This window comes from Electrona antarctica (assembly GCF_951216825.1).
Source record: "Electrona antarctica genome assembly, chromosome: 3".
NCBI lineage: Eukaryota > Metazoa > Chordata > Actinopteri > Myctophiformes > Myctophidae > Electrona > Electrona antarctica.
Genome location: NC_136808.1, coordinates 40,302,209 through 40,323,650, shown reverse-complemented (window position 1 = coordinate 40,323,650; position 21,442 = coordinate 40,302,209). Strand labels below are relative to the sequence as shown.

Sequence of the window (21,442 nt, the reverse complement as noted above, 5' to 3'; positions counted from 1 at the left end):
GCCAGTTATACTGGTGTGATGTGTGCTGGCCTCAAAGTGGCCCTATCAAGCTATGCTGGCTCCACTTGGCAGGACAATGCGGACATTGACACTGCAGGGCCTTGCTTGGGGAAAACCTGATGCAATTCTATTGGCTGTTGGTGTGCTACCACTATAGACACCTAGCCGGTGTGGACACTCTAACCACAAGGCCACTGAGCTGGTAAGATGACCCTGTGGTATGGTGTGGTATTTTCAATGGAAAAAAAAGAACTCTCTGACCCAGGGGGCCTCTAGTGGCAGTCATTTCAATCAGTCAATCATTTTCTCTGACGTGGATAAACTGGACTTCAACTCGGTCACACGCTGTGAGCACACACATGTAAAAATCAATAAAAGCCCACATACCCCTTGAGCAATAGAGGGTACGCGCATGCATAAAGTGAATGGCAAATCGAGTGGCAAAGTGAATTTAACATAATTTAACGTCGTTTAATACAATCAGATAGGACTTTGCTGTTTGGATGTATGGGCTGTGAAGGCCAGAAAGTAGTTTTTGCCACTCAGTAGGCGTTCCCGCATAAACTACGGGTATGATGATGATGTCACGCACATGCCTTCTATTTTTTTAGGTTTTTTGGGGGCTTTTTTGCCGTTATTGATAGATCACAGTAGGTTGACAGGAAATGGGGAGAGAGATGGGGGGGGGGGGGGGGGGGGGGGGGGAGACATGCAGCAATTGTCGTTGTGATCAGGACTCGAACCCGCGACACGTTGTCAGGCTATTACCAGCCCAGGTGCCCGGACCGCTAGGCCGGCTGACGTTGATCTAGAAGAGTCCAGACTGACAGAAACACTGAGCTATTGAGTTATGAAGTGGAACTTCAAGTTTCAGCTAAAGTCAATATTGGTCCTGTACAGAGAACATGGAGTTCTACTGAAGTGTGTGTGTGTGTGTGTGTGTGTGTGTGTGTGTGTGTGTGTGTGTGTGCGTGTGCGTGTGCGTGCGCCAACTGTCTTCAGTCATTTGGATGTCATAGAAGCCAGCATATCTTCTATGGAAGCCCATTGCGAATTTGCGTCACAGACGCATTGAGAGCGTGTAGATCGGCTATATTCAGTCTTTTTCGGCAACATACATAAATCTTATAATAATCTCTCTTCATATAAAAGCAAAGGTTAAAGCCTCAATCTGTGATTTTTGTGTGTGTGTGTGCAGTTTCGAGCTGATGCGCCTGTGCTGGCAGTACAACCCTCGAATGCGGCCCACCTTCCTGGAGATCATCCAGACCATCAGGGAGGACCTGCATCCCTCCTTCCAGGAGGTCTCCTTCTATCACGGCGAGGACAACCAGCGGCCTCCTCCTCCTCCTCACGACTCCTTCGCCTCACCACCTGCTCCTCACCACCACCAGTCGTCGTCTTCGACGCGGAAGGAGAAGAAGTGCGTGGAGGAGGACACTCCTCCAGAGCACCAGGAGGAGCTGCAGCAAGAGAGGGCTGCTCCTCCTCCGCTGGACGTCGGCACCGCCTCCTCCTCGTCTTTTCACTCCTCCGGACGACTTCCCGTCTGTCCGACCGCCGCCTCCCAAACCCAGCAGCAGCCACAGACTCCACCCACTCCTAGCTCCTCCGACTACATTAAGGCCGCTCCTCCCTCCTCCTCCGTCCTCCCTACGTTGCTCCCGCTGACGCCTCCCTCGTCGGCGTCGAGCCCCACCCACCACCTCCCGCCGCTCTCCTCCACCACATCCTCCTCCAGCTCCTCCACCCCCAGCTCCGCCCTGCACCGGAAGCGCTCGTCGCCGACCGCCACCGGCCGGCTGGCGTCTAACGGAGCAGGGCTAGGGGCGGGCTTAGGGGCGGAGTCTGTGGTCATGCTGCGGCCATCCCTGGACGACATTCAACCGTACGCTCACATGAACGGAGGAGGAGGAGGAGGAGAGGGGGGAGGGGCGGGAGGACAACGAAAGAACGAGAGAGCCATGCCCCTCCCCCAGTCCTCCTCAGCCTGCTGACCCCTCCCCCTAGCCCCTTAGACCCCTCCCCTTGACATTTTTCTACACGTCCTGACGCCCCTACTCGCTCTCGTACAAACAAACAAACAATATCAAACGGACGCACACGACACCCCTATTCCCTTTTCTTTTTTTAATTGAAATATAGAATTGCCTGTCCGACAGGCGGGAGTTTGTTTTGTTTCTCTTCTTGAGTAGAAAAGACTCATGGGAAATGTTAGACGGGATACCGCCTGACAGTTTTTTCCCCTTTGTTTTCTTTTTTCTGGGAATAGGGGAAATATAAACTCCTTTGTCAGGTTGAGTTGGGAAGGTATAGGTAGGCAGGTTGGGTTCGGGCATTAATTATTATTATTATTATTATATTTGTGGAAAAACTGATTGAAAACTTTGTACTGCAGGACGTGTGTGGAGGCTATTCGTTACTGGAGTACTATACACACACGCGCACACATATACAGGCTTGGCTTTTCTCTCTGTTACACCACTCGGTTGTGTGTGTGTGTGTGTGTGTGGTTTAGCGTTACTGTAGGTCCCAGCCCAAGCTCCGCCCCCATAGTCACAGAGACTGCTGAGGTCAGCGGACATAAGGGGGCGGTGTACATGGGGCACGTGAAAGGAGGAATGGTTCAAATCTGCCAAATGTGTTGCCAAATTGTTATTTTGTCTTAATATTTCAGTTGTCCTCCATTTTCAGTCCTTCCATTTTTGGGGGCTGGGCTCTCTTCCTCCATTTCAACATGGAAGCAACCAATTATTGTATTATTATTATATTATTATTATCACTCCAGAGGTTTCTCTTTTTCTTTTCTTTTCTTATTCTTTTTTTTTTACACTGGTAAATCTGTTTTGATTTCTATGGTACTATGTTTTTGGTAGAGTAATTGTGACACATGGGAGCGCCCCCCCCCCCCCCCAAGTCCCTTCCCACTGCCTCCATCATTAAACATAAATTAGGGATGCACATTGTTGCGCATATAGATCAGCATCTCAGAGATCTCCAGCATTGAGCCACATCCCATCTGACACAAAGTGTTGTTACATGAAGACCATGGACCCAATCTTACTCCTTATGCCTACATTTTGAAGGATTTCTTTTTTCTTTTTTTTTTACAATTTTATAAAACAATTTAAAATGGTGAACATAGCCGACATGTTGTAAGCTTATAGATTGGCTATTTTAACAATGAAACAATAAAAATGGTAGAATTAAAATGCCTAAAAAGTGTTCGGCATAAGGGATAAGGCGCGCACAAGATGGGAAACTATGATTCCAGTAATCAAGCAAAAAAAGAAATGCAGAAATCATACAAAAAATACAAGATTAAATGAACACAACCAAAAGAGAGGTGGGAAGGGACTAGAGCAGTGATTTACAACTACAGTCCTAGGGATCCAGGGTAGTCCGCTTCTAATTTTATATTTCACCATGCAGTTAACTGCATTCACCTGGGGATCCAGGTTTATCTACACTAATTCCTGATTGGACAGCTGATTGGAAGACCAGGCTGGGTCCCATGGACCGGACTTGAGAACCGCTGCCCTAGAATAAAAGCCAATAGAAAAAAAAAGAAACAAAACAAAAAACTGGATGATTCTTGTATTAACAGAGCCTTCATTTGAGTCTTAAATAAGAGGTTTGTTCTATACGAGCAGGTTTGTTTTGACTAGTCACTAGTTTCTCACTCCGTGTGTGCGTATGTATGTGTGTGTGTGTGTGTGTATATATATATATATATATATATATATATATATATATATATATATATATATATATATATATATATACACACATGAGAAACATTTGTATGGCTCTAACAGTTGTATGTTGGGGCACAGAGCATTTACACACATACTTTGTTTGTTGTCACTTTTTCTACCTTTTTTACGGTTGGGAGACGTTCATCTCTTACTAGTCTGTACAGAAAAGAAGCTGCTATTTTATTCTTTTTGATTTTTCTCTTGTGGTTGTAAAATAGGTTGTATCTATTATATAAAGTAAAGATAAACATACAATCCTTCAGGTTCACATTCTGAGAGTTTTCCACTAATAGTCCCTACTCCCCATGCTCCAACTTCTGTAAAAAGAGACAAAAATCATCTGGCACAACCTTGTTGCTGTTACTGCTTAGAAATACTGCTTCTGAAGTTCTGGTCTTTTGTGCAGCATATTGCCCATTCACAGTGGTGTTCAATCCTATAGGATCAATGGATCATCATGGACAGGGTTTAAGAACAAGACATGCCCCTATGTCATAGGCAAACATTCTGGGAAAAATAGTAGAAAAATACAGTACAGTCAGCTGCTGTAGCGTTTGGTTGGAGTAGCACCCCACCACACAGTTGTTGGCGGTGGTAAGTTTTGGAAAGCGCCTGTTGCCGAAAATATGCAGCGTTGAATGGGTACACTTGACTGTCGCGTTGGGTCGCAAGTTGTAGGGAATCGCCGAAAGCCGAGCATGCTCGGTAGGCTCTTGGCCGTCGGATAGCAGCGGGGTTGAAAAAGACATAAGCTATAGGCTATTTTAGCACCACAGTAGCCGTCTGTCGTGTCGGCTCTCAGGTGCATTCAGCAAGGTTATTTCACATCTTCCAAACGACTCATCTCCCGACTTCACTGGACTGCCAGTCTGTAGTAGTAATCTGTTTGGTGCAGATCTAGCTTAAAGACCAACATAAACTCTGCTCTCCATTGGTTCTACAGGACTGAACACCACTGGTCCTACAGTATGCCTTCTGTCATATTTCTGACTACCGATATGTTTACTCATAGTAAGTAGAGACCCAATGTTTATCTGTCAATTGTGTTGATATTACTGTACTGTCCACGTTGACTTCTCTTCTCGGACACCTTGACTCCACCAATAGTCCCTGGTGTTTTAGAATTGAAGTCGTGAAGGTATTGCTGCCGACTTGCAACTCAATCTCAGGTTAAAAAGGAGTCAAATCTATTATGTTTCTTTTCTCTCTAGATGTTGTCATTACCCTGCTATAAGGTGTTACAGTCTTCTCTACTGCGCCCCTATTGCATTAGTCCACTTGTAGCTTAAAGAGGCATTTTACACAGTTGAATATTTCCATACCTAATCTCACCATGTTTCCCCTAGAACTATTATTTTCACACCAAGTTGATGAGTTTAATATTTTTGAAATCGTTCAAGAAACTCACATTTATTTAAATGTTAAGTGGAAATAAAGGTCCCAAATGCAACTCTTAGTGAGATGCTGCTGGAGAAAGCTTCTATGAACATGACACTTTGACATAAACGTTTTTTTAGTTGGCGTTCAACTTGAAGTTCAACTAATATTTCACCAGAGCAATGCCTATACCTGACCAAATAAGTGTTGCTCTATGCACAGCCATATTGGAAAGAAATTGGGCCTTCACATGTGTTACCAATGATTCTAATGCTGTCCCCCCCCCCCCCCCCGCCACTCTGTTTGACCAGAATGGAACAGAGCCTTCATAGCATTGGTAACAGGAAGTCATCATCACATAATCTTTCGACCGTGGTCGAGATCATGGATTTCACAATGCCACACCAGACTTCCTGGTCCTTCATTGCCATCCCCAGTTGGCCAGTTCCTGCCTACTGATGCATGTGTCCCTAGCGATGACATCAGGGAACAACAGTTTTCTGCCTCTGGTCTGCTTTGAGGCAGGATTCCAGAGAAGAAGGGAAGAGGAAGTCGATGGGTGGCTCTTCCAAGAGAGATTTTGCGCTCTCATTAGAATGCAGGTGTAAGTGCCATCCAGCCGTTTCTCTCATTTCTTTGAAAGTGTCCATGTCTCGGAGCCATAGAGTAGAATCCACTCGATGGTCGTCCGTAAGGAAGTGGCCCAATGTATTTCCACTATGGCTGCTGTGCATAGAGCCTATTCTCAACCAGTGTATGTATTGGGTTGTGACACTGTGTGAGGTGGTCAATGATCTACAATTCTACAGGGTCACGTAAACACTTCACTTGGATCAGGGGAACGTGTGATTTTCCAATTTGGTCGTGAATTCATACAGAATGAAAATATTTGGTTAATTTGGTTCGTGGTTGACCACCAGTCAACATGCATATTGTCCTGAAAAATATAACTTTTAATTGAGTCCAGACCAGTGTAAAAAAAGAGACTTTGGCTAAGACGACCTGTCACTCAGCAACAAGCACACATCCAAACACTGCAATACATTAGCCATATAGGTCAAAGCTATAGCTTACACACCTACAAAAACTGTCTTTTCTAATTATTCATGAGTAGGGTTCTAGATATAAAATACAACTAGACAGTATATGTACACAAAACTGTTTCTATATTTACCTGAAATTAATTTCATATCTCACTTTACGGTTCTTTTCAAAGAACACTCGCAGTTCTTTTGCCAAACCTTTTGAAATACAGGCCAGGTTATGCAAGTAAAAAACAGATGTCATAACCAAGGTATGGTACAATAATGACTCGACTGTTTTATTTGTATATAGAGGGTATGCGCATGCATATGGTCAGTGGGAAATCGAGTGGCAAAGTGAGTTTAACGTCGTCTAATGCAATAAGATAGGACTTTTCTGTTTGGATGTATGGGCTGTCAAGGCCAGAAAGCAGTTTTTTGCCACTCAGTAGGCGTTCCCACATAACTTCTGGGTATGATGATGTCACACGCATACCCTCTATTCTTTTAATTTTCTGGCATTGAATAATTTACATGTAATCAATGCTATAGTGTACTATAGGGTCCATACAAAGCAGGCTTTAGAACCTTTTCCAGTTCTATATAGTACCTTGTGTAGTTACAGTCACTCCCCTTGACTCCAGAAGATTTTTCAGTTCTATATAGTACCTTGTGTAGTTACAGTCACTCCCCTTGACTCCACAAGATTTTTCAGTTCTATATAGTACCTTGTGTAGTTACAGTCACTCCCCTTGACTCCAGAAGAGTTTTCAGTTCTATATAGTACCTTGTGTAGTTACAGTCACTCCCCATGACTCCAGAAGATTTTTCAGTTCTATATAGTACCTTGTGTAGTTACAGTCACTCCCCTTGACTCCAGAAGAGTTTTCAGTTCTATATAGTACCTTGTGTAGTTACAGTCACTCCCCTTGACTCCAGAAGAGTTTTCAGTTCTATATAGTACCTTGTGTAGTTACAGTCACTCCCCTTGACTCCAGAAGGTTTTCAGTTCTATATAGTACCTTGTGTAGTTACAGTCACTCCCCTTGACTCCAGAAGATCAGCTCTATATAGTACCTTGCCCCAGGATACTGTTGATGATGAATGCGTTTATTAGGAGTTGTGAGCTGTACAACGAACCCTGCTACAGTACATCCTCTTTTTCTTCTTCTTCCTTGTATTTTCTATTGTGATTTTGGACCCCCCCCCCCCCCCCCATCCATCTACCTCACTCTGTTATTTTGTTTTTATTTCTGTTTTCTTGCTTCTTTATCAAAGATGTTTTCAATTTCTGTCTTGGTTCATGTCTAGTAAACTAGTGCAGTAAACTAGTGCAGTGGTTCTCAAACAGTGGATTTTGTATCAAAGACCATTACTTTGAAAGTAACAAACAAACTTTACTATAAAAAATGGTCAAACATTGGCCAAATCTGATTTATTTTGGGGGGTCATGGCCTGAAAACTAGTCCACTCTCTAGCACAGTGGTTCTCAAAGTGGGGTCCAGGGAGTCGGGACCCCCAGGGGTCCTTGAGGGAGTACCAGGGGGTCCCCAGCTAAATGATAGTTTGGAACAAAATGGACCCTTATAGGTCTCTTAACTCTTGAGAATGTACAAATGGAACCATTTGTTCCATCTTCTCTTATGGGGGGCATATCTCTTCAAATGGGGTCTGTGGGATAATTAGTGTCAATTTGGGGGTCCTTGACATGAAAAGGTTTGGGAACCACTGCTCTAGCAGACACTTTGAGTGAAGGAACCATCATTTTGGGAGTTAATTATCTTAAGTTTGCCAGTAACTTCTTGTCTCTCTGTGTGTCCCAATACCTAATGTCCCAATGGCCTCCACTGTCCTCTGTCCACACATAATGAACACTGTCTCACACCTTTAGTGTCCTTCCCAAACCTTGGAGGGATTCTCTGAAAAACATTGACCTTTTTTGGGAGGGTAATATTTTGGTACGATTGTTGTGTACTATTGCATGATAACTGCTAATAGTATGGTTGCTGTTCTGGTACATTTTGTTGGGTACTGTTTTGATAAGTCATTGTGTGCAAACATGAGATGTGTTTTTTTATTTTATTTTATTCCCAATGGAGGAGAGCAAATTGATGATGCCAGTATGTATTTATGACTGTGTTTGATCCCGTGTCTGTGTGCTGTGTTGACTGAGTGGGCACCTCGTGTTAAATTGGCTTTTCTTTTTTCCAACAAAGTTTCCTTTTTTTCATACAATTTTGACAAAATAGGCAATTTTACATGGAGGTGTAGCAGTAGTGTCCAGTCATGTACAATGGAGGGCAGGCAGAGTGTAATGTATTTTCTTCTTCTTTCATTCCAAACAAACTTTGATTTGAGTGATCAATTCCTTAATTAGTGACATAAAATGGTGTAATACGAGTGGATAGCAGACTAGTGTATTCATTGGTTTTAAGTAGAATTGGTGCTCCAGATGACATAACTTCAAAGGACTATTGAAGAAACATTTGATATTTGATATGTCTCAAGTATTGTCACGTTTCCTCGAAACTTCCTTAGTTACACAATGCAACAATGTACCTCCATGTTTTTATACTGTATAATTTATGTCTTATCAATTCAATCAGACTTCTTAGGTAACACGGGTTAACGAGGGAGGCAACAGAGGGATCTTAGAGGAGATTGTTTTTTTGGCTAATTTCCTCTTAAATTATTTAATTTAAAAGAAACTACCGATATTTGCGATATCTCAATATCAAATCTTTCATATCGTCGGTCGGGTGGAAAGTTAAACCTGTTCATGATTCAAAAGTAGAAGATCGACGTGTTTCGAGCTTGTAGATCTGCAACTTTTGATGCTCTTGTGTGATGCTGTAGTATGATGAAGTATGGCGTTCATTTACGAAAAAACTAAACGTGTGGAGATGGGAGGTTTCTGCCCGACAACAATGATGTATTACATTGATAATCGTACTGGAAAAGTATTGCCGCCCAGATCCATTTTGGAATGAACATAATATGCACACACACGGCCCTCTGAAGGCACATGCTGAGATACACTGATGAAAGGGTATCAAGTGTAGATCTGTCTGAAAAGAAGATGCTGTCCAAAAGTGTCCATTGACCAATCACAGTGGTGGAATTTGAAATGAGTTCCACTCCACTCCAATGCCCCCACTCCCTTTATAGAAACAAAAAAAAGAAAGTGTTATTGTGTTAAGTTGACATAATAAAGAGAGCCATTGCATTTCTACTGTCATAAGATCTCTACTTTTGTAGAATCTTTGTTTTTTACAAATGAAGCAAAAAGTCACTTCCTGTATTTGAAACACCACCACCACCCATACCCATTAAAGCTGCTATAAGCAGCAATATGTCAAAAATTGAATGACCTTTTTTTGTTTTTGGTAGTCGGACAGCAATGGGTAGAACGCTCCCCAGAAATGTAGTCTCTGTGACACATCTAGGGGCTGCATTCAAAGATGTTCCTAGAAGCTTTGTCATTGGTTGGGGAAAAAAACGGTCGCAATGACTAACCAATCAGAAGCAGACAGGCAAATCGACCAATGACAAAGCTTCTAGGAAAATCATTGAATGCAGATTGCGGCCCCTAGATGTGTCGGAGACAAAACAAATTGGGAGCGTTCTACCCATTGCTGGCTGTCTGAATACCAAAAAAGAAAGGTCATTAAAATGTTGACATATTATTGCTTATAGCAGCTTTAAATGCTGCTAATTAATGCTGCAATATAATGTCCACTGCGATGTATGGTCATTTCCCTCGGTTTTAACTGCTTACAAAATGCTGCTGCTGTTTAAACATGTTTTACACACGTGTGGCGCAGTAGAGCACATGTCAGTGGACTTGGAGTACAACAACTCGTCCTGTGGAAAGTGTGATTTACACTTATAATAAAATATGACTCGTGAGCTATTTGTGGTAGTATAAATCAGGCACTTAAACCCTAAGTATATTGTTGCTTTCGGGGAGAAACCTGTTATCGCCATATTAAACCCTTTTCCCCTGTAAATTAATGCCCTACTTGATCATCCTACAGCATCTCACAAAAGCCTCAAAGGGAGCAGATCTACAAGCTACTTTTGATATTTTTGAATTTGAATCCTGAAAAGTAACAGTTTTTAACATAATATGAGCATAATAATATATTATGCTGTAACAAATAGAAGCAAATTAAGGGATTGGAGGCACATCACAGGTTGAAAGAAAGCTTGGATTGATTTTCTCTGTTGGTTAAAATAATTCATTTACCAGCTTTTTCATGGGGTGAAATGTAAAATGTTATTTTTGTTAGTCTGAGATGGTTGTTGGTTGAATAGGACTCTCCTGCCTGTACTCATACTGACATTGTTGTTTCCTTATTCTTTGTTGAATTTGGTGGCTATATCTGTCTACACTTGTCTTGCAGCAGTCCCTCTATCTGTCTGTCTTTTCATTTTATTATACATAATTTAGAAGTGTGTGTCTGTCTCTGTCTGGACTGAATAAGAGGACATCCTCTGCTTTCTGTTGGTGTCTGCGTTCCAACTACACTGTAAAAATCCTCAGACAAATGGAACCAAAATGGAACCAAAATGGAACCGCAGGGTCCATTAATGGTTACATTTGTACACTTTTATGGCAAATGGATAAATTAACATTTGTTTTACTGTGTGAGGAAGTAGGTTGTCAGTACTTCAGTGTGTACAGTACATCAACTTCAACATGAGGTCGTATTGTGGCTTCTCTTGTAGCAAAAACAATCCCAGCTGGTTTGTGCAGCCTGAAACCAGTTTGAACATTAAGACCTGTTTGGACTGGTTACTACTACTGGTGGAACATGTCAATCAATGGTGGATGGATGATAATCTCACTTTCTTTCTTTTTCTTTTCCTCAATCTTTTACCACTGGAAACTACAATATACTGTTTTATTTTTATTTTATTTTGTACTTCTTTTTGATACAAAGCAACCTTTCTTTTTGTTGTATTTGTGTTTTTTGTTGCAATCTATGGCCAATCTGTTTGTAACGATGTGTTGTAACTTATTCACGACCTTCCAACCTCCTGTGTTTATATTGTTGGACTGATGTTTTTTTGTTAAAACAGAGGTTTCATTCAGGCGGGTTTCTTTTTGTATATTCAGTTGTAAGAAATTATTCCTATACAGTATATAAATATATATATAAAATTCTGCATACTGGAGGGGGGGGGGGAGTGTTTTTTTGAACGGCTGAAGGAAAAGAGAATATTGCGTTTTTCTGATTCTTTTTCTAGGCGTTTACCACAAGATTTCAAAGTTGAATAAAAATGTATGCAAAACATACCTGTCATGGATTAATTGAATTTGGAAGGTGTGTGCGTGAGCGAGAGGTAGGCTTGTGTAGCCAATGTTCAACTTTTAGTGGTGGATAAGGGTGGGGACATAGTCCGTAGCCTGTGTGTGTGTGTGTGTGTGTGTGCGAGAGAGATCGTGCACAGTTCTGCACACCGTTGCAAGGTATCCTATTCTTGGTAACTCTTCTTAAAAGACTGCATCTCTTCATGCATGTTGTTGATAACACTCCCCTGAGGAGGTTCGTATTTATTCTATCCTAACCATCTTTCATACATTTGTGTACCTTTGCACATGTGATTTTAAGTTTTGTTGCTATAGTTTGTATGCCTTGAAATCCTTTAGATCAGCCAAGGACCCCTTTAGCTGAGAGAGATGAAGCAGTGACCCACACTACATATTGCATAACATTGTGTTGCAGATGCAACTTTTTCTCAGATTCCATAGATAACTTCATAGGCTTATTTGACATCACTAGTTACTGTTGCAAGGGTTTTCTTCAGACACTCCGTAAACTTGACCTAATTGTTCTGCTCTTTTCCCATCTACTCTACACCAAACCTATTTGCTATTTTTGGCTAGCTCTGGTCCATAGCGTGGCTAAAGAAAGTTCTCAGAATAGGAATGGGTTCAAGTGGTAAAAATGTAAAACCATAAAGTATCCTATCACACAGATTTGGCGGTCCCCCCTGTAGTAGCACTGACTGACCTGGGGGTCCCGGACCCCCTGTTGAAGACCCCTGCTTCAGATCAAAGTCCTATGGCCTTCAAACCAGCCGTTTCCTCCCCATTACCACAGGAATGTGTTTGGTAGCAGCAACAACCGTCTTTTCACTAAACCAATTAAGCAGTTGGATGGTGAACAAAGCGGCCCTGCTGGAGACTTGGCCTCAGGACCAGGTCGTGTCCCCCCCCCCAACCACATGGACCACCGGGGGAGTGAACAACACCAAAGCACAAAACATCAATTATCTTCACTACACTGTACAGTGATGGCAGTAGATAGCATGTTATGTAGCCAGCTGCCAGGTTCATTGTTGACCTGGCATCCTATAGTTTGTATAGTTTCAATGTACAGATTATTAATGTTGATATTTATACTTTTTAGAGACTGCATGGTGATAGGTTCTCGGTTTACCTATGATCCTAGATTACTATCTCTATGCATTTGCTGTATACCTAGTCAATCTGAGAATCCTATCGGCCAAAAACGGAAAAACCCCTTTTTTTCCTCGAAATGGTCTGTCTTGAGAGACTAACTGGATTAAGAGGGTGTGCTGATGGGGCACGGTGGTGCCTGCAGTCGGTAGCGCTGTCGCCTCACAGCTAGAATGTTCTGGGTTCGAGTTCCGCTGGGGGCGTGTTCTCTTCAGTGCCCATTCCCTAGGTCAGGGGTTCTCAACGTTTTTGGCTGGGGACCCCAAAAAATGATTTGGCCCCGCCCCCCTCCCCACCAGCAATACAATTTGACCGCTACAATAACCTTAATAGAGAAAATACATCATAAATAAATACTGAAACCAGATAATCATTAAGGAAAGACCCCCAAACCCAGGTTGAGAACCCCCTAGGTGGGGCTAGCAAAAGGGCCTTTCTGTGTGGAGTTTGCATGTTCTCCCCATGTCCCCTATAGACGAATTCAGAAACGGGTCTCATGGTCACAGCTTACGTATTTCCTGTAGGCGGAGCCGACATAGCTGCGGTGTAAACCCACACCTCATCTACTACAGTGAATGGAAAAGTGACTGATGTTAGTCTACTCAAACGTTACTCTTTTACCTGCTTTTTACTAACACTAACTTTATAAAGATGCCCAGAACATCGATGAACCTGTGTAGTTTATGGCTGTTCCAACAGTGGTGGCAACATTCAACTTTGGAGAGAAACGGAATATCAAATACACCGCACCGCATTGAAGGAAACATGAGGTCAGTCCGTTGCATCTGTCACAATATATAAATGTTAAAAAACAAATCAGTTTTTTCAGGATTTATTTCCAAATATCTGCTGCATATTAGGTTTAATGTGTAGCCTAACAGTTGCTGCCTGTCATCTCTATAGTGTTATTCCACACTGTCTGGATGTTAACTATGACATTTCCAGCAACTGGCTAGACCATAATGTTCCAGTGAGTGTCAACCTGGTTAAAACAACATCGCTTCTGCCAGAGTTCATCATAGTTACACTTCTTACTTTTGACAGATGGTTGCACAGCATGATACTTTGCACACTTTTTGCCACTGGAGCGCTATAGTTGTTCTCTTAATGTTAAAGCATTCACATTTTCCAAACTGAACCTTCAGATCTATAGTTTAGTTTAATTTGATTTTTCTTTGCCACTTTATCAGATATTTCATTACCTTCGACCCGAGGGCGAGGCCCGAGTGCCATCATTTTAGCATAACTTTTTACTTGGTAATGAAGTATTCAATCAAAGGTGGCCTACATAGTATACATACAGCACAGAATCTCCAGGATCAGATAAGAGCAGGTCTTTGATTTCACACCACCAAAGCAGCTGCAGAGTCCTAGAAGGTGATACTTTTGGGAGGTTTGACCACCTTCATCACCACATAGGTCCATACAGTAGTAGGCAGTAGTTTAGCTAAAAATATGTTATCAAGGACAATGACTCCAAAATGCATTTAGCTGCAGCTATTCTGCTGAAATCCTTTGCTGAAATGGGCCGATCTACAGCTCGGCTGTAGATCGGCCCATGAAAGATTTAGAAAAATCGTTGTTTGTCCTTGATGTGAAAATGTCTGAGAAGCACTGATGTAGATCATAGGTTGCAGGTAGGCTGCAATGAGGTGTCTAAGGCTAGGACATGATGAGCTCTGTGCAATGGATGTAGGGTGCAGCAATTAGACTCATTAATTTAATAAAATCATTAATCAATTATCCCCATTTTGGGTCAAACCAATCAAATCAAAAGTGAAAATTGACAATGTATAAGCTCACGACTGAGCTTCTAGGTCGGCTAATGCATGACAATGCTGTGACAAAGTATAAAATAGAGCTTAAATGCTTAATCGAATCATCGAAATATATTTGCAAAAAGATTAAAGCTTCTCGATTAAACAAAAAGAGAATAATCTCTTCTCTAAGGAAATAATGGATAGTTGCAGGCCTAAATTTGCTCTGGTCCATAGCTCTAATGCCTTTGCATTAGAGCTATGCTACTCTCGACTTCCTGCGTTCGCATGAAATGCAGACCAGCCTCTCGACTGTAGTGAAAATAAAAATAACGTTTTCGCAACTCGCCAATACAAAGACAGTTTGTGTGATTATTCACCGAAAGGAAAAATCTTGTCTATAGGGTTCTCTTGGCAATATCGGTAGAGGCTGCAGTGGAGTAACTAAAAGTATTTTTCTTCCTGTGAAAAATAAAAGGTTTTCTGGCCAAAAAGTGCATTTTATACGTGTGGTGTGGGGCTCAGAGTGCGTCCACCGTGGAAAGTAAGCTTTCTAATCACACCAGTAAGACGCCTGAGGGCGAGAAGCAAGGCTAACATACACCTGCCAAATATACACACCTTCCATTTGAATGGGACTATCCCTCCATTTCAAATAGAAAACAGAAAAGTAGGAAATCAAGAGGTGAACAATAAAAGTTTCAAATTGATCCAGTCAAGATCTTCGTTCAGTTCAGTTATATTTTGGTCATAAAATAAACATTACATGTATTCATTCCGTCGTATTTTTTACATTTTTTTGCAGAGACCGAAAGGGTTTAGGCTGAAGCCAAAAGGCTTATTGTGCCTATCCTAAGGGGGGGATAAATAAAAAACTAACAGGGGAAAAAAAAGGATAAAAAGGAAATACATTGATACAGAACGACACAACAGGAGAAGACAGATTTGATCACACAGAATCCAGAGTCGCACATGAGAAGAATGTTATTTATACGGTTATTATATAGTTATAACATTACTTTATCATAATGATTGTGTACTAATATATGATTAAGATATGATTAATAGATATACTAGGTTATAATAATGTCCTATACTCATCTATTATTTTCATAAATCCCTAAACTGATATGAGTAATATTATAATGCAAGTAGTGCCTCCCACTGGGTGTGTAATAAATCACAACAAGATTATATTCTAATTACATGAATTGAAACATGAATTGATTACATTCTAATCATAACTGTACAATTCTAGATAAAACAGCAACACAATTAGCAATACATATGACTTGAATGGCATCCTCTAGCAAAATTAAAGTCAACAGCCTTAGAGAAGGCCCGTCTCCAGGAACACATTCACAGCCAGGACATTTATTTGTCCTGTGAGAACTGTGGACAGACACGAAGGTGTGCCTTCAGATTACTTGACACATTGAAACTCTTGTCACAATGTTTACAGTGGAAAGGTTTTTCTCCAGTGTGAATAAACAAGTGTCTTTTCAAGTTAGGTAAGTTATTGAAACTCTTATCACAATGTTTACAGTTGAAAGGTCTTTCTCCGGTGTGGATACGTTGGTGTCTGTTCAGTTCACCTGAATGACTGAAACACTTGTCACAATGTTCACAGTGGAAAGGTTTTTCTCCAGTGTGGACACGCTGGTGTGTCTTCAGGGAACCCGAGTTACTGAAACTCTTGTCACAATGTTTACAGTGGAATGGTTTTTCTCCAGTGTGGACACGCTGGTGTCTGTTCAGGTCACCCGACTGTATAAAACTCTTGTCACAATGTTTACAATGGAATGGTTTTTCTCCAGTGTGGACATGTTGGTGTGTTTTCAGAGCAGATGAGTCAGCATAACTCTTGTCACAGTGTTCACATTTGAAAGGTTTTTCTCCAGTGTGAATGAGCTGGTGTCTCTTCAGATGACTTGACACCGTGAAACTCTTGTCACAGTGTTTACATTGGAAAGGTTTTTCTCCGGTGTGGATACGTTGGTGTCTGTTCAGTATACCTGACTGCATGAACCTCATGTCACAATATATACAGTGGAAAGGTTTTTCTCCAGTGTGGATACGCTGGTGTGTCTTCAGACTAGATGAATGTGTAAAACTCTTGTCACACAGTGTACAGCTGTAAGGTCTTTCTCCAGTGTGGACACGCTGGTGTCTGTTCAGATCACGTGACTTTCTAAAACTCTTGTCACAAAATATACAGTTGAAAGGTTTTCTCTCACTTTCGTCTTCAGTGACTTCAGTGTCGGCTTGAAGTTCAACTTCAACTTCAGAGCAGTGGGAAGAGATGTCTTCTTCATCATCATCATCATTTTCTTCTTCACTTTTCACTGCTATTATTGTCAACATTGACCCATCAGGCTGCTCTGGACTTTGAAGTAGATCTTCCTGTTCTTCTTTAATGTGTGGAGGCTCTGGTTCCTCCTGGAGCGGACTGGGGCTCCTCTCCTGTTCAGGAGAATCGTCCTCTTTACACACAACCATGTGCAGGATGTCTAGGAGCAGAACAATTACATAATAGTTAATACTAGATTCCTAAAATGTAAAACTATTCTTCCACTCTCCATGTAGAAAATGAGCTCTCACCTTTAAAGTTTTAACAACATATTAGCAACTAAAATATTGTGAGTAGTAATTAGAATTGCTGTTTAGTTACTTATTTCTCTGCCAGCTAGCTGTTAGCATGAATGTAGTTCCCTGTGCCATCTACATTCACTTTAAGAGAAAGAGTTTGGCCGCCCCCCAACCCTGTACACACACTTTAGTATTATTAGCACAAGCACACACTGTTTTCCTCTCGCCAGAAGCGTTTACATGTCAGGAGCAACGCAGTACAAAGTCACAAATTACATCCGACATTTGTATGGCTGAAGATCAGCTCTGCTGGACAGCTCTGCTGGATTCCGACTGATATAGAAACATGTTTTTTTTTTCTTCAGAAAACTGTCAGGATTTAGAACACATTTATTTTGTAGAATAGTTCTCAGGTCTAAATGGGTTAATGTTTATACCGTTTGTTTCACATCACCATTACATCACCTAATCGACATGAGTTAGACTTTAATATATTAGCGCCCCTCACTTCACACGGGTGCGATTTTTTGTACTTGAGTGTGTTTTAGACTAGTGCTATTCTATTTAGAAAAGCCTGTAGATAGGTGTTGAAAGGTAGCAAACGTGCTATATATATACACTTTAAGCAATGCATCTGGTTCGTCCAATGTGATTGTGTTGTCAAATTAATAAACACAACAGTGATTCCTACACACTTCCTCCACTTCCAAGTGCTTAATATCTTGTTTCAATTGCATTCATTTAAAAAGGGCCACTTCACCCCTTTTGCAAACAGATCTTATTTTAATGATGTTTGGGACACAAGAAAGAAGAAACACTTTCCAGGGTTTTTTTAATGTATGCAATATGTCTTTTTAGATATTTTTATTTTAGTCATGATGCCATATGTTCATGACCAAAATGTGTCATGAAAATGTGGTTTAACTTCCTTCCTGGACTATAAGTCACACCTCTACCCAGCCTCCCCCTCTCCACGAGGAGGAGAAATGCAGCAGAGCATTATGGTCATTGTAGGAATTCAGCAATCCAGTCAAACCCTAAATTGCTTTAATCAACTAAAAATACTATTAACATTGAGTTTCTTCCAGCGATGAAATGTCCCTTTAAGCCTTCCTTCCCTGTGTCAAAGAAAAAACGTCTTCGTCTTCACAGCTACCTACCTGCTCACTCACTTCTATTATTTTATTTGCAAATGAATTACTGGACGACGTGTGAAAATCCCTAATTGCAGCAAGAAGCTTATAATTAAGCAATTTTACGGTGTGCATTATCAGTGATGCGCAGGAACGAGGCGGATCACTGATGTGCCAATAATCATGATAACGCACACTTGTGTAATTTTGCGATTATACAACACTTCACCATCACAAAACATCTCAAAATGTATTCATATTGTGGAACACTTCTCAAAATAACAACCTTTCTGCGAGTTTTATATTTTGATTTAGGTGTGCTGTCATGCTTGTTTGAAGAACGGTGTGCTGTTATGCTCGTTTGAAGCACGGGTAGATAGCCATTTCAATCACATTGCTCCGTCGGAACTACCTGTTGTATAATCCGTATTTAAAACATTACTTAAAATGCCACTTTTGTTTAACCACTTGAAACCCCAGCATCCCTATTCGCCAAAAATAGCCAATCTACAAGCTCACAACGCAATCGATTTGTGTAGACCAGGGGTGCCCAAAAGGTAGATTGCGATCTACCAGTATATCACAAAGGCTGTCCAGGTAGATCGCATGACATGCCCCTAAAGAATATTTTAAAAAATATATATTTTTTTGCATGTGCCACTTGAATTCAAATTATTTTTAACCCATGTCTAACCAATGACTAGTCTAAACTAAGTACGTATGCACCCCCTCAAACCCACAATGCACAATCTTATAGTTTCAAGAGTGTTGCTGTGCACAAACGTCGGTAGCATTACAAATTAAATACAAAAAACGCTACCTATTCCATGACTATTTTCAGCAATGGTATTCGGTGGGTAGATCTTGAGCTGGTCATTTTTAAAGTAGCTCTCAAGTCAAAAAAGCGTGGGCACCCCTGGTGTAGACTCTAGTGCATTTGGTACTCTTGTTTCACTCTACACTGTAGAGTGAAACAAGAGGACCAAATGCACTGTTTTATAGGCCAGATTTATCAAATATAGAGGGTTTAAGTGAGACTGAATTTGCAGCACGATCGGAGGCTGATTGATTGGATCATCGAAGCCTCTCTGGAAAAGTTCATTGAAGATCTGTGTCGTCATTGTGACGTAACCGCTCTACAACTGAACAGAAAATAATATGTAACGAAGGGAGAGAACATGAAACGTACCGAGTGGATGGTCTTCAGGTTCCTCTTTAATAGAGATATCCCTGGCTGAGTCTGGAGAGTACATCTTCACCTGCAGCCTGGATTCCACACACTGGTCTGAAATGAAGGAAGGAATAGATAAGGACTTTAAAAAGGATCCCTGGCTAATAAGAATTATATGTCTTAATACATTCTACTCACCCTTAGTCTATAACTAAAATTAGAAATTAAAAACACCTTAAATATTGTATTTGTTTTAGAAATAGTATGTCTTTCACTCAATAGGGGCCAATTAACACATTTGATTAGCACATTCCATAGGGCTGGACTGAAATCAACTTGTGACAGGAGTCCCTATTGAGTTAAAGATGAAGGGGGTCAAAAATCGGTGAAAACAGTTTTAACCTATACTGTATATGTAGGTGACCTGAAAATATCAGATCTACAAGGTATTGAATAATGGTGCATCATGATGACACATTGTAAGCTTTTTTTAACCTGGAAGATAATGGGATGAGAAAATACAACTGGTTCTTGCAGGATTAACCTTTTGGTTGTACAATTCTGGTTTAAGAAAAATGACAACTATTTCAGTTGTTAAATATATGTAATGCCAATGTTGTTCTTGTGCAAGATATAATCTTGTATGAAACTACTTCACCAATACGTTTAACGTGGTTGTAAAATTGTGAGGTATAATAAGGAGAACACCTTTGTCAATTAAAATAAAAGCAGCAAGGTGGGTTTGGAACTTTGGAAGTGAACAAGACAAGAGGGTATGCGCATGCTTAAAGTGAATGGCACATCGAGTGGCAAAGCGAGTTTAACATTGTTTAACGTTGTTTAAAGCAATCACATATGACTTTTCTGTGTGGATGTATGGGCTGGCAAGGCCAGAAAGTAGTTTTTTGCCACTCAGTAGGCCTTCCTGCATAACTTCCTGGTTTGATGATGATGTCACGCGCATACCCTCTATTCTAGGACTGACACAATAATACAGTATCACAAATGTTTAGTTGGTAAGGATTCAATGTCGGTTTATGAAGACATGTAGCTCTTACTAGACCTGTACGTGCCTGTCGGACTGTTTTCTTCCTATGCTCGCATAAATGTAGCCCTATATGTGTCGTCTCCCTACGCTCATTCTGTAGCTCTCGGAGCTACAGAATGAGCGTAGTGCTGAGGGAACATACTGGGGCTAGCATCAATGTAGCTCTGGGCCATAGCTCTTAGAGCTATTGACCAGAGCTAGCATAAATGCAGACCAGCCTCTCGTCTGTAGCGTAAATATAAAAAAAACGTTTTACCTACTCACCAATACAAAGGCGGCTTGTGTAATTATTAGAAAGCCTACTTTCCTAAGTGGACGCACTCTGAGCTCCCCACCACACGTATTAAAGGGTACTTGGCGTACAACGTACGTACATCATCATAAAAGGAGGTAAAAACTAAAGGGGAACAACATATACAGTCAGTGGTCAGTGAGGGGGGAAACGGGGTGGTCGGATGGGGGAAATCTGACTTTTTACGGGGGCCAGTTTTGAATTGCAGCCGTCCGTTCATCTTTAAATGATAGATAGATAGATAGATAGATAGATAGATAGATAGATAGATAGATAGATAGATAGATAAAACACAACGCAAATAAGTTTATCTTACCTGCTGCGTTTCAGTGGTTGAGCTGCTAACAAAACAAACGTCCAACTGCTGCTTAACGACGACACTGTTTTGAAACGAAATGTTTTAGTTTTCTTTGTAGTCAGTCAACAAACCACCATGTTGTTTTCACAACTGCATTGTGGGTAACTATGTTCTTCTTCTCCGAGGTGGAAACTTAGGGTGGAAAGCCTGCCCCCTTTTTTAAACTAGCCCCTCGCCACTCGCCCTCCACTTGGTTTGAGCCAGAGTCAGGTTTGACTAGCATAGATATATAATATAAATAATAGAGACGGCACTGGATGGGAGGGGAATCCCGGTGCCGTCTATTATTTATATATCTATGCTCAAACCGAGTGGAAGTGTGTACTGTAGGGCGAGGAGCTAGTTTCAAAAAGGCCGCAGCTCCTGGAACTCTACGCTGGTGAGTGGTGACGCCTAGTAGGTGAAAAGCACTACTCTGAGTAACCATATACTGGCCCATTTAATATTAGATTCATTGCAAACAGACCA

The 21,442-nt window shown here is 41.2% G+C and overlaps 2 protein-coding genes across 3 annotated transcripts in view; one reads left to right on the top strand and one right to left on the bottom strand.

Annotated features, from left to right (window-relative positions):
- LOC306920897 (insulin-like growth factor 1 receptor) overlaps positions 1–11,455 on the top strand; it is a 91,194-nt gene extending 79,739 nt beyond the window's left edge. For both annotated transcript variants that reach the window (XM_079497875.1, XM_079497874.1), the window contains exon 21: positions 1,199–11,455. In XM_079497875.1, coding sequence (XP_079354001.1) covers positions 1,199–1,997 — 799 coding nt within the window. In that variant the 3' untranslated portion in view covers positions 1,998–11,455. The remainder of the gene's footprint in view (positions 1–1,198) is intronic.
- Positions 11,456–15,125: 3,670 nt separating this feature from the next.
- Positions 15,126–21,101, bottom strand: LOC306919945 (uncharacterized protein). Its single transcript, XM_079496520.1, has 3 exons — positions 20,933–21,101; positions 19,295–19,390; positions 15,126–16,893 (listed from the first exon to the last, which is right to left on the bottom strand). Exons 2-3 carry the CDS (start codon positions 19,356–19,358, stop codon positions 15,758–15,760), a joined length of 1,200 nt encoding a protein of 399 aa, XP_079352646.1. The 5' UTR covers positions 19,359–19,390; positions 20,933–21,101; the 3' UTR covers positions 15,126–15,757.
- Positions 21,102–21,442: the final 341 nt, after the last annotated feature.

Coding starts and splice junctions, on each gene's coding strand:
- LOC306919945 (XM_079496520.1), bottom strand. CDS start 19,358: ATGTACTCTCCAGACTCAGCCAGGGATATCTCTATTAAAGAGGAACCT. Junction 16,894..19,294: donor ACCTGAAGACCATCCACTCG/GTACGTTTCATG, acceptor TTCTGCTCCTAG/ACATCCTGCACATGGTTGTG.